At 49.9% G+C, this 12,253-nt stretch overlaps 3 protein-coding genes across 4 annotated transcripts; 2 read left to right on the plus strand and 1 right to left on the minus strand.

The window, feature by feature from the left end:
- Positions 1-1,422: 1,422 nt before the first annotated feature.
- Positions 1,423-6,308, minus strand: LOC120452002 (DNA-directed RNA polymerase, mitochondrial). The gene is made up of 8 exons (XM_039636039.1): positions 5,961-6,308; positions 5,764-5,898; positions 5,323-5,707; positions 5,102-5,257; positions 4,294-5,044; positions 3,098-4,237; positions 1,819-3,041; positions 1,423-1,755 (listed from the first exon to the last, which is right to left on the minus strand). The coding sequence occupies exons 1-8, from the start codon at positions 6,139-6,141 to the stop codon at positions 1,626-1,628; spliced, it is 4,101 nt and encodes a 1,366-aa protein (XP_039491973.1). The 5' UTR covers positions 6,142-6,308; the 3' UTR covers positions 1,423-1,625.
- Positions 6,309-6,572: 264 nt separating this feature from the next.
- On the plus strand, positions 6,573-10,643 carry LOC120458664. Of its 2 annotated transcripts, none has more exons than XM_039646397.2 (7): positions 6,573-7,837; positions 7,911-8,371; positions 8,428-8,622; positions 9,222-9,355; positions 9,410-9,923; positions 9,981-10,397; positions 10,459-10,643. In XM_039646397.2, the coding sequence occupies exons 1-7, from the start codon at positions 6,625-6,627 to the stop codon at positions 10,594-10,596; spliced, it is 3,072 nt and encodes a 1,023-aa protein (XP_039502331.1). In that variant the 5' UTR covers positions 6,573-6,624; the 3' UTR covers positions 10,597-10,643. The 2 variants fall into 2 exon arrangements, with proteins under 2 accessions (XP_039502331.1, XP_039502332.1); XM_039646398.2 differs by having other exon boundaries at positions 10,445-10,582.
- A 190-nt stretch (positions 10,644-10,833) lies between these two features.
- LOC120445148 lies at positions 10,834-12,211 on the plus strand. Its single transcript, XM_039625312.1, has 4 exons — positions 10,834-11,104; positions 11,166-11,463; positions 11,524-11,730; positions 11,788-12,211. The coding sequence occupies exons 1-4, from the start codon at positions 10,940-10,942 to the stop codon at positions 11,910-11,912; spliced, it is 795 nt and encodes a 264-aa protein (XP_039481246.1). The 5' UTR covers positions 10,834-10,939; the 3' UTR covers positions 11,913-12,211.
- Positions 12,212-12,253: the final 42 nt, after the last annotated feature.

The following is a 12,253-nucleotide window of genomic DNA, read 5'->3' on the forward strand; positions in this document are numbered from 1 at the left end:
TCGTCTAGCACACATTCACTTTGCTGAAATTAATTTGCACTGCACTCTGCGGTAACCGCTCTTCACCCTCGGATCATCCCATTCCCCTCGCAATCCCATGGATTGCAGTGACTTGCGGTGATAAAAAGCTAATCAGCCGCCGCGCTGCTCCCGTTACCTGGGCGATCCACCTGTGCGGCGGAGCAGGTGCAGCAGATGCGAGTGCAGATGCGAATGCAGATGCCAGATGCGGAATTCCCTCGCTGTTGCCTCGGCAATCAGAAGTCGGGCAGAAGCGGACTCGAATCGCAACGTTCTCGACGCGTCACATGAACTTTTCAGACTGAGCGGCAACTCGGAAGCGAGCGGCCGCCGAGCCGAAAAAAACAAATGAGAGCGGAGCGGCCAAAGAAAGTCGACGCCGACGCTGACGCCAACGCCAACGCCGCCGGTAGCCGGTGGCAGAGGCAGAGGCAGAAACAGAAACAGCGGCAGAGATAGTACCAGTAGCCAGCCAAAGTGGGCGCATGTAAAATGGGGGAGTGAGTCCGAGCGAGGGCGTGCTCCGATGAGCATCCCACTCGGAATCGGAATCCGACTGAGTGAGTGAAAACGAAAGCGGAGCAAGGCGGTCGCCACTGGCCAAATCGGGATGGAGTCGAAAGTCAAAAACTTGGAAACCACTTTCGATTTCAGCTAAGTGAATATTACAGAACTAAGTTCTGGGTATGACAACCATTCTATTAAAAACTCATGGGATAATGTTGAGTTATATTCCCCCAAATTTAAGTATAAGAAAGCACTAAGAAAGCATTTTTATTGAAATAAGCAAAATGTTGCACTTTCACAGCACAGAAAGTGTGATAAACAGCAGCCAAAAGCGGTCGGAACTGAAAATATCGAGATGTGGCCATAAATCAATGTATTCGCAACCCTCCACGCAAAAGAGTAAGTCTAAAAATTAAAAGCAATCAAATGGAATTGCCACAAGTTAATTGAAGTACAAAGGAAAAGAAACAAACACTTTCAGCAAAATTCACACAAGCTGCAAGAAGAGTTAAAGGTACCTTTAAATAAAATATTTATAAACAAAGCGAAGCACTCAAAAATATTTAAACTTAAATAGCAATGAGCACAAGATAAACTCACATACTATTCACTGTCTGCACATGAGTTCGCACACACAGAAAGCAGGTGGTATTCGCCATGTAGTGGCCAAATTGAACTAAACAATCCACACGTTCAAGTAGCTCGAAACCGCAATGAAAAACCTTGAGGTAGCATTAAAATAAAATTGGAATTAAATGGAAAATACAATCGATCTTTATATGAAGGCACGCGTTTTCCGGAAACGGCTTGCATTATATAAACAAAATGATTTTGTTATATTTTCTCTGCCTTCTTTATCCGAGACTCAGTTAAGAAAATGATTACAGCACGTCCTTTAAAAGCTTTTTTTTATCAATTTAATGTAAGATCGTTACAAAATCACATTTGGCGTCGAACCAATCTGCGCCTTGTGTAGCTTCTGTTTTCCAACGTGTTTTTGGTATCGAAAGCCGAATTGTTCAACAAATTTAACTGGTATGCTAACTAAAAGTAATGACTACGTTTAAGCCTAGGCACTGTTGTTGCTTAAGTCGTATCTAGCTGAAGAAGTACACTGAGTCGAGTACGTTGCGCAGGTCAAAGTCTCCCTTCTGGGGCAGCTGCTTCAGAGTGCGGTTCAGCTGGCGCTTGGACAGGTCCTCCACGGAACCATCGTTCGTAAAGTCGCTGATTGGAATAGATTGCATAGTTAATAGTTGATGCACTAAAGATTAAAGTTGCATTACTCACTTATCCTTAAAGCTGTACGTCTGTCGCATGTACGCGGAGAGCTGCTCCAAAATGGGCTGCGAGTGCAGGGCCACAAACTGCTCCCGGCACATGCGATTGAGCTCTGGCACGGTGTTGGCGTGGGTCCAGAAGCAGTCGTGCACCGAAACGAACGTGATGCCCTGCCGCTCGCAGTGCAGCGAGGTGAGCATCATGTGCGAGGAATCCAGCGAATGGATGAAGTTCGGCGGGAAGGCGTTCTTCTGCTTGAGGATGTTTGGTCGCTCGTACATGTCCATGGGCATGTTTGCAGAGACCTTGAAGCCGGTGCGAGGCGAGTGCTTCATCTCCTGGCGATTGTAGGGCTGCACCACTGGCAGACCGAGTGGCGTGACCCACTCCACGTTCTGGCTGCACACGCCAGAAATCAGGCGGGCGCACTCCGTGAACCAATCCTGAATTTCTCTCGTGGATGTGAACATTTCGCGCAGGCTTTCGAACGTCTTGGTGGTCAAGTATGTGGACGCAGGCCACACCCAGTCCTTGGGGAAGTCGTCGATGTCTTTTAGTTGGCGCGCTATCTGCAGTCTGGCTCCGTAACGAGTCACTCCGTAGACCGTTGTCATCACTGTTTGCTTGATCACCTTGCGGCGCACGAATCCGGCCAGTGCGTCCGCCACATGGAGGCCGTTCTGGGCATCCGTTTTCCTACTCTTCTCGACCAAAGCGGCTACCGCACTGTAAACGTCCTGCGGGATAGCCGATGGTGCCAAGTTAACACTACGAGCACCAGCTTCGTCTCTTCCCAAGGCCGCGTAATGCTGCAGTCCATTGCAAGAACCGTCCTGGTGAATGGGAAAGCGACTCAGATAGGCAGCGGGATCGGGAGAGCGATGCACATTGGCAATTTCCATGCAGCACGCCAGCGTTTGCCACGGCTCATCCGATTTGGCCCACCACATACGCCCTGTGAGTGGATTGTCGGCAGAGTCCAGGATATCTGGCATGATATCTTCCGCGTACAAAAGACGTTCCCTCACCGAGTCCCGCTTCTTCAGGCCAGTCAGATTGATGCAGTGCAGCTTAAGCCAACTGAATCCATCCACTCCCAGAGGCTGCGCCTGATCGAAGATGAGCATCGAACGAGCCAGGTCCGAGCCCAGGTGATTGAGATGCGGTGGCACGGGATAGACGCGTCCGCGGAAGTCCATGTTGTGTGGCAGCCAGAAGACTTTATCACGGTACTAAAACGAATAAGGTTGTAATGGCAATTTATAACAGAGGCTCTAAGAAAACTTACATGCTGTGCCAGCGACAACCTATAGAGAGCATCGCACCACAAGCTGTACATCTCGGCCTGCTTCCTTCGATGTCCGAGCTTGTCCCGGAATTCCTTAGCTCGATCCGCACTGGAGGTGGCATTGCCTTCGGCATCCTTAGCTGGCAACATGGGAAGCGGAGGCAGTGAACTGGGCGGCTGAGGGACGTCCAATTTCGCATCGCCACCGTTCTGGAACACGCCTATTATCACATCCAACAACTGGGTGTTCACCCGCCAAGGCACACTGGCCAACTGATTCAGAGAGTCTAGGGCAGGATACAGGTGCTGCGGGTTGGAAGCCGTAATGCGGTCCCACTGCTGGATGGCTTGGTGAGGCAGGCGAATCAGCTCGGACTTGTTTAGTAGGTAGCCACCATTGTGCGGAGTACTCCACGGTTGCGGGGGACACAGCATGGGCACCAGGTTGGAGTCAAACGTGAGCGTCTGTTGGCGGGAAGCGCGGAATAATCTCGAGAGCACCGGATGCGGCTTGACTTCCTCTTTAACAAAGCGTCCTTGATTTCGGAAAAGAGTGTAAAAGGCGGGCAACAGATTCTGTGGCTGAGTGGCCGCTTTGGCCTTGCTCTTCTGCCTCATAATATGCGCATCTATCTTGATGTCGCGCATCAGAATATTGTACAAAAATCGACCCACGCCGGTCAGGACATTTGACGGCCATGGCACCTCTAGCAGATCCATGCTGGGTCCACTCTCCCGCTGCTCGTGCACGAGACGCTGCCAAGCCTGTCGCGAGTTATCCTGCGACATTCCACTGCCCCACAGTTCACAATAGGAACTGTATATCTCGCCAACTTTTTCCAGCGTGCCATTGTGTTTCTTCTGCTCAATTTGGTATCGTTGCTGCACCTTCTGCCCGAGTTCTTTGTACAGCTGACCGACTGTCGGACTGAATGTCTCTGAGCCCTCGGCCAGCTTGTACAGCTCCTTAATCAGAATGTCTGCAAAGTGCGAGGCGTCGAGGGTCTTTAGATATGTGTAGTAGTTCATGAAGCCGTGTGGCTTGAAGCGAACTTGGGCACGCAGCGTGTTGAGATCCCGTACGATGGCTGCCGAGATTTGCTTGCGCCACGTGTCCTCCAGTTCCCTCAAGCGTTCGCGCTGGAAATAGTCATATTTAGATAAGAGAATATTCTATTAATTAAGAGGTAGCCTACGCATTTCTCGGAGTTGGCAAACTCCTTGGATTTCTCGATGGACTTGATGGTAATGCTGCCGTCCAACTCAATTTTAAGTTGCTCGCGAGCTAGCTGTTCCAATTGAGCTGTGGTATAGCCTCGCTTGGAGTTCATTATGGCGTAGTCAGTTTTTCCCGGTTCTTCCTTAGCTCCAACAGGTAGAACGTGCTCGTTGAGGTGATTCAGCAGTTCATTGTCGTATCCAAGTTGCGGTGGCACATAGACCGGCTTAAAATCCGGTTGAAGTCGTCGTATCGCATCCAAAGTAATATCCCGCTGATCAGCGACAAACTTTGACTTATCCATAATTTGATTCAAACTCATTCCTTCCTTTTCAGCTCGGGAAACGTATTTGGATATGAACTGGTGATTCTCTTCATCCGGTTCCAGGCGACCCAAGCACTCGAAGATGGCTGCGTAGGTTTGCTCATTGAACGCCAGTCCGTCCTCTTCGATGAGCTTGAAGATCTCCTGGGATCGATCAAAGGATCCCTTACCCGCATAGCCGTGCAGAAGGATGTTGTACAGATCGATGGTGATGAGGCCTTCGGACATGTGCGGCAAAGTACTCTTTCTCACTTTGCCGCGATAGGCAATGATGGTGGACAGGGCGCGATTCAGCATGTTGGCCGAGACGCACACATTCAGATATGTGTTCAGGTTTATGTGCAGTGCCCGCTGCTTGGCCAGACGTTCTTGCTCCTCGTTCACGTGAACCTTTGACTTGAAACTAGAATAAAGACTTGTTTAGAGAAGTTTATAATGAAATCTGGACAAAACTGCTCACCGTTTCTTCGACTTGGTTGTGACTGCACTGGCATTGGGCATGGCCACAGCTGTTACTGAAGGTTTGCTTTTGTCCAGCGGATTGATGTATGGCTCGATGGCTTCGAACGGATCCAGGAGTTCGTGTTCTTCAGGAAGCACTTTTGCGGAACTCAGACTAGCAGACGAAAGAACGAACTTGACAGTGACATATAGCTAAGCCTTTGCTGTTGTTACCCTTACCCGAAATCCGCCTCGTGCTGATCATTTCCCATGCTCTCTATGATGTCGCGAAAGTTGTGAAAGCTCTTGAGAATGTTTTGCACCTCCTCGGGATTCGCTATCACCTGCTTGGTGTACTCATCCTTGCCAAAAAAGAGCATAGGCCGATCATCGTATATTCCGGACTCTAGAATAGATCCATCCAAGGCCTCCATGTCGATTTTCTGGTACTCCACAGGCTGACGCTGCGCCAGGTCCACTACGCCTTTACTTTTCTTATCCTTGCGGTCCTCGCGGGCGCGACGCTCCAGAATTTGCTGCTGCGCCTTCTGTATGAAGTCGGCCAGCTTCTTGGACTTTAGCCGCTTCACCCGCGATCTTCGCTCGCTGATGGCTTGTTCGGTGACTGCAAAGGATCGGCTTTTTCGGGGTCCAACAACTGTGACAACTACTGGTACTTACCCTCCAGGAGCTCCACGTATTTGGCGTAGCGGGGCTTGCGCAATCGCTTCTTTTTCGCCTGGGCCACTGCATCAGTTTGTGTGGGTGTTGTTGTTTGTGTGCGGGTGGTTGTGGTTGTTGTTGCTGTAATTGCGCCTGCAATGGAAAAGCACATGTTGCATTTGATCGCTGCCGCTTTACCCATTATCGCCACTCACCTGCCGGCATTCGGCGGTACAGCATTTGATAATACTGCTGATAATTCACGAAATTTGGAGGCGCAAATCCGCAGCCGCAGCACACTGTGTTTGTTGCTGTTGTAGTTGGGTGAGCGGTGGGCGGTATTCGCAGTGCTTTTTGCACGGCTGCCGCCCGATTTGCACCCAACAAACGATACATTCCGATGAGCTGCAGCTAAAAGCACACTATCCACGCAAGTGACGGCAAATTAACGCAGTTTTTGGCAGTTTTCACACAGCATTTGTTGCATAATTACACACCGATTCCGACCAATTGGTTGTTTATTCCCGCACTTCACGTGTGGCGGCCGCAAGCAGTTGGTAGCACTGCTTGCACGGCGAACAGCTGACTGCGATGCCAGGGCTGGCGAGAGAAAAATACTAATAAGCGCACAGCGAAATACAAATTTGTTATTTTATGTGCCTGTTAATACAAACATGCGTATTTATACGCATATATTAAGCTTTCATAACAGCGAACATATAATCACCCTAAAATCACCCTTAAGGTGGCCCAGCTCCTTTAAAAGCATTTTAAAAGTGCGACCGATTTTGGTATTTCCTTGGTATTATTTGTCTACGCTGTCAACGACTTTTCCGTTAAAAGCAAAACACAATTCGAAAGTTGAAAAGTGAAGCTAAAATGCCGCCAAAGAAGGCAAAGAAAGGGGCGGGGTCGAAGAAGAAGGAGGAGGAGCAGGAGAACCAACCACAGCCACCGAATGTGTTCCTGTACATCCAGCTGGCGGTCATCGCCAACACGCCCCGCACGCAGCATCCGCTGGAGATTCACATTAGTCAAGGTGGCAGTTTGCTGGTGAAGTGCGACGAGCACTACAACACCGATGGAATCATTGTGCAGGAGGAGTTCCACTCCAAGCCCACGTTCACGCTCATCTTCCAGCAGGACAACGTGGACCGGATCAACCATGCCGCGGACAATCCGCTCCTCATTCAGCTGTACATGCGCGTCTTTCCGCCGCGAAGGGACATTCCAGTGGCGTACGAGATGCTGGAGGAGCTGGAGGAGGAGCACGACCTGGAGTCGGATTCAGACTCGATCTTGACTGTATCGACGGGCAAAACGGCGACCACGCAGGATGACGTACTCGATGACGTTTTCGGGGCCAAGGAGACGGTCAAGCTGGTGCTCCTTTGCGTGGGCTATCTGGACGTGATCAAGTTGTTCGGCCACCGGCGCAGCATGATCTGCGAAGAGCTCTACCTCTATCCCATGCCGGATGTGCCCAACGAGATGCGCTCCACCGTCCACACCGAGTGGCACCTCTACACCCTGCTGCCCATCGCCAAGAAGCTGACCTTCACCAACATGGCGTTCGTGACCTTTGAGAGCATCTACTGCCTAAAGGATGAGTACGTGCTGGACCTGAAGACCTTGTGGGTGCGTGTGAGCTTCCGCTCCCGGCTGCCCGGCGACCGGAACGATTACACCTTCATTCCGCTCTGCGAGTTCGGAAACCTGGAGCGGAAGATCATCTGCCTGCAGGACAACCACCACGTGTTCGAGTCCTTCCGGCGCAGCGTGAGCCCCTGGAATGTGACCGGACTGAAGTCGGCCATGGAGGTTCAAATGCACAGACTCTTCTCTGAGCTCTTTTACTCCGAGACCATGACGCCGGACTTCGAGGAGATCGACCCGGTCATGGACGAGGCCCTCGTCTGCAACTCCTTTCACCGGTTTATCCTGACTCAGAGTATGGCCGACATTCTGTCTTACGCCATAACCTGCCAGCAGTACGTCCTCGTCGTGGAGGCCTTCCAAACGTTCGGGGCCGCCAAGCCGCAGAAGGTTTTCCAAGGGGTTCTGGACCCGTCCATCATGGCGTTTCCAGGGGGTAAATATATTACATACTACTCGTGCTATCGGAAGGATCCTAACCTATATCATTTTCATTCTATTCTGAGCAGTGCAGAATATGAGATTCGCCGTCCAGCTGGACTACCTCGGAAAACTTAGGCCCAAGAAGATGATGAGCATGATGAACTTGAAGGCTGTGGAGCGTACGAAAACCCTACCCACATTTGCCATCATCAAGTTGTGCCTCCTGGCTCCGATTGGAGAGATCTACAAGGAGCTGAAGGTGTTCCGCGACAGCTTCATTCGGCAGAACCGGCTGCTCTTCTGCGATCGTCCTTACGGTTCCAAAAATGTGATGACCCTGGGCGAAATCCAAATGGAAAGCTACGCTCGCTTCGACAAGTTCATCCGGGACTGCATATCCTTCATCATCGACAAGAAGGTGATGAAGCTGGAGGACAAGAAGCAGCACTTTTGCTGTGCCGTTCAAAACTTGACCAACATCCTCATGAAGGTGGTGGGCAGTGTCTACAACACGAGGTCTCTCACGCATACCAGCGTCGAGTTTGCGGTGCGTAGTCCACAGGAGTATTGAATATTAGATTCCAATGTTTTTCTAATCCCCAGAATCTCTGTGCATTTGCCTACAATGAGTTGGAGCCCAGGGTCCACGTAGTGGTGGAGCAGATCGAGAACGAGGGCTTTGATAGTTACACGATCAGTAAGCAGATCCAGATGGAGCGCATCATCGACTACTTGAACACCGTCAAGCTGCTCCTCATGGTGAATGATGAAAACCTCGCTAACCTGTTGATGGAAAAGGTCAGTTAATTGATTCATTCGGTGGAAGTGTGAATCATTGATGAGTTTTGGGTGTTTTGGGTAACCAATCCCATCAAACACTTTCTTTATAAGAATCGGAGCTTAATAAATAGGTTCTAGCAACTTAGCTATATAATAATGGCCATCAACAGTCATTTAGCAATGTTTATTGTTTGTTTGTGAGCAATTTAATTGCTTAAACAGTATTGAATTAGGATTGAAATGAGTCATGTAAGATTAATTGAACAAGGGATTTGAAATTCTGATGAACTTTCCGATATGATATAACCGGATATGAAAATTCTTCATCAAAACCTGTAAGTGATTCACAAAAATTGTACGCTAATTTGATTAGATTGCGTATAATGAATAACAGTAGTGTATCAGTTATGAATGAACGAAATTCGGATATAAACAATTAATCATTAATGTGGTTAGAGACAGCTATCTACTTGCTAAATTTGTCAACAATCCAATATAACTAGTCAGTTGCAATAGGTTTAAAACTAATTGAATAAGTGTGGAAAAACTCGGAAATCTGAGTGATAAGGAAACGTTTTTCTATTATCAATTTCCCCACAACTTTTCTCCATTTACAGGCCATCACGGAGTATCCAAGCAACGAGCGCTTTTGGTTCTACATGGTGATTGCCTACATGGAACGTGGCGATCTGGAAAAGGCGAGAGTGTACTTCAAAAAGAATCACCTGGCGGACACCCACGACTATTTTGCGTAAGCCATTTAATATTCCACAAAATGTGATGCCTCAGCGATACGATATCATAGGGGCTGGATTAAGTTGTACATCAACTACGTGGACACGCGAAACAACCCGGAAACCGCGCCCGACTGCATCGAGTGTCTCCTGAGGAGCATCACCAACTACGCCGAGCGGTATCCCCGCCAGCAGGACGCATGGATCCTGCTCTACTGCTATTACAAGCGGTTCAACTACGAGCCGGGCTGCGCCTTTGCCCACTGGAGATTCGAGGATCACTATGGGCACTGCCGGCTCAACTCCTCCTCCAATGCCCCGCACAGCTTGTGGGGTCTCTATGTGAACCTTAAAATCACCATACCGACGAGCCGGGGCAACATGTTCCTGGAGGTCTTTAGAACCTTTGCGCGCCTGGGCCTCTATGAGTTCGCCCAGGTGGTCTTTGCCGCCGTGGAGCATCTGGCCGGCGATGCGGATCGCTATATGCTCCAGACGCAGATGGACATGATGCTCAACCAACTGGACGAGGAATTTGTGCCCCAGAGCTTTGAGTTCGAGGAGGGCGAGGAAGGTGATTATTTGGTGGGTTGTTCGCACTCCTTTAGGGATCACAGATTTGAGTTTCAACCTTCCTTGCAGGCCGCCATGAATGCCCAGATCAATGGCAATGTGGAGTTCTATCGGGGAAACCTGGAGGAGGCAGCCTTGTACTACGAGAGCGCCCTGACCTTGCCGCCTCCCGAGGAGAACCAGCGCGACTTCTTTGAGGTCAGCAGACTGCGCCTGGGTTACATATCCTACGAGCTGGGCAACTACAACAAGTGCATCGAAGCACTGAACTTCCCATTCGCTGGCCAACTACTCTCCATTGTGGCCAACTATATGATAGGCAAGTCCTACTACAAGCTGGACCAACTGGAGATGGCTCTCGAGTCCTTCGTCAGTGCCACCCACCTGGACACCCATGTGCCCAACGTTTGGGGCTTCCTGGCGCTCATCAACCTGAGGCTGGGCGAGAACTACAAGGCCATCGAGTGCTGGAAGTACGCCAAAATAGTAAGTTAAGGCATTTCCTGGAAGCCTGTATATGTCATCATGATTAGTAATCGTTCCGCAGGAGCCCAACTATGCCATTGACGACATGATGATCTATGAGGAACTGGACGCCATCGACTACGACTCCGTTGACCTGTACATCGATGCTCCCAATCAAATGGGCGACGACATCTTCAGAGACTCGCAATCGGACTCATAACTTGTATATTTTGTGTGAACCCATAAAGACCAACCTTCTGGCTGCTCTGCTAAAATGGCTACGTTCATAATGGCTTCATCTGGGCCTGCATCCTGCACGGAGGTAAACATAGGGGGGGTTTGTGGTGGGTTACTTTTTTATATTTTTCCACGAGGCTCATTTGTTGCTGTTTAGCTGGCGTGACTTGTTGACACAAGGTAATGAGACGGGGCAGCAGCAATTTGCTTGCATAAGACAGTCCACCCAGCCCACAGACATATGTACATACATATATACGAGTATCCTGGCTTTTTATAGAACCCATTCGAGGCTTGAGCTCCGCTGCTGCAGTCTGCATCCAAACATGGCCCACGGAGGAGGCATCAGCTCGATGGCCGGGCTGGAGGAGAAGCCAGCGGCCTGTGTGGCCAGCAGCACGGCCTTGGCCATTAGGAACTCGACCATAATCGCCCATCGGCTGTCCATTTACCTGCCCCAGCTGCTGCTGCCCTCTCGGGATCCCCAGAAGGCAGGCCATTCCCTGCGCCACAGCCATACCAACAACGCCATTTTAATTGTTTCCCTTCCAGCTCATCACCGAAATCAACTGCTACGTGGCCCAGTTTCGGGAGCTGCTCATCTTCATTGGCCAGGCCCGCGATTCCCCCGAGCTGCGCGAGAAGATCAGGAAGCTGCGGCGCAGCTGTGTGGATGCCTGCAAGCACACCGCCCACCTAATCACTCCCCAGCCGCGTCACTGCCTGGGCAGTCCCAGTGAGAGGATGCACCTGACCCTGCTCTACCACCTCACGCTGCAATTTCAGCACGAGTTGATCAAGAGCCATCGTTTGATCCAACTGGTGCCCCTGGACATGACGGAGTACTATGGTAAGGCGTCCAGATATACTGGACGAGCGTCTGGGCTAACGTGTCTATACTCCCTTCCAGCTCCATCCCGCACAGCTCCGTCCAATCTGGGCAATGTCATCAGCCAATTCCTGCTGTGCAAGCAAATCAATCCCGACTTCCAGCAGGAGGAGCTGTGCAGCATTGTTAAGGACTCGCAGGAGCTCAGCGAGCTTTTGGAGGAGCTTCAAGCCCACATGCCCTTGACGGAGGCATCTCCGGAATCCGACCTGGATCCAGCACAGAAATGTGAGTCACTTAATAGCTGATATACCCCAATCATTAATTGTTCAATCAATTTTCCAGCTGAAAGTAGTCTGGTTTCCCTTAACACTCCGGATTGGTATGCCCGGCAGCGCAGGCGGAGTTGCAAGAGCCGGAGCCGCAGTCTCTGTTGCTGCCTTTCCAAGAACCCAGCCAAAACCTTTTAGAAAGAGCTGTCTTCTAAATTAATCAAGGAATTCTTATCCCCTAGAAGCTAGATACTATGTAGTTACAGTGATAGTTTCCTCTAAACTTGGTGTTAAATGTCATGGAAAGGAAATGAAAACCTGTCGCAGATAGAAGCCAACTAGGATTTTACACCCATTAAAGAGCCAATAAATCTGTAACTACAGCACTTTTCAATGATAACAAACCAAGTTCGGAAGCGATAAAACGTATTCCCAGAAACGATAATAAACGCCAGTTGTGCCGGCAAAGTGGCACCTCAAAGAGACCCAAAGCAATAATCGTAACGAAAGCGATTAAAAGAAATACAAACCGAGTATTG

The sequence above is a fragment of the Drosophila santomea genome, chromosome 2L, assembly GCF_016746245.2.
Source record: "Drosophila santomea strain STO CAGO 1482 chromosome 2L, Prin_Dsan_1.1, whole genome shotgun sequence".
NCBI classification, from domain to species: domain Eukaryota; kingdom Metazoa; phylum Arthropoda; class Insecta; order Diptera; family Drosophilidae; genus Drosophila; species Drosophila santomea.

Coding starts and splice junctions, on each gene's coding strand:
- LOC120445148 (XM_039625312.1), top strand. CDS start 10,940: ATGGCCCACGGAGGAGGCATCAGCTCGATGGCCGGGCTGGAGGAGAAG. Junction 11,105..11,165: donor CCTCTCGGGATCCCCAGAAG/GCAGGCCATTCC, acceptor TTTCCCTTCCAG/CTCATCACCGAAATCAACTG. Junction 11,464..11,523: donor GGACATGACGGAGTACTATG/GTAAGGCGTCCA, acceptor ACTCCCTTCCAG/CTCCATCCCGCACAGCTCCG.
- LOC120458664 (XM_039646397.2), top strand. CDS start 6,625: ATGCCGCCAAAGAAGGCAAAGAAAGGGGCGGGGTCGAAGAAGAAGGAG. Junction 8,372..8,427: donor ATACCAGCGTCGAGTTTGCG/GTGCGTAGTCCA, acceptor TCTAATCCCCAG/AATCTCTGTGCATTTGCCTA. Junction 8,623..9,221: donor CTAACCTGTTGATGGAAAAG/GTCAGTTAATTG, acceptor CTCCATTTACAG/GCCATCACGGAGTATCCAAG.
- LOC120452002 (XM_039636039.1), bottom strand. CDS start 6,141: ATGTATCGTTTGTTGGGTGCAAATCGGGCGGCAGCCGTGCAAAAAGCA. Junction 5,258..5,322: donor CAGCACGAGGCGGATTTCGG/GTAAGGGTAACA, acceptor TTCGTCTGCTAG/TCTGAGTTCCGCAAAAGTGC. Junction 4,238..4,293: donor TTGCCAACTCCGAGAAATGC/GTAGGCTACCTC, acceptor GACTATTTCCAG/CGCGAACGCTTGAGGGAACT.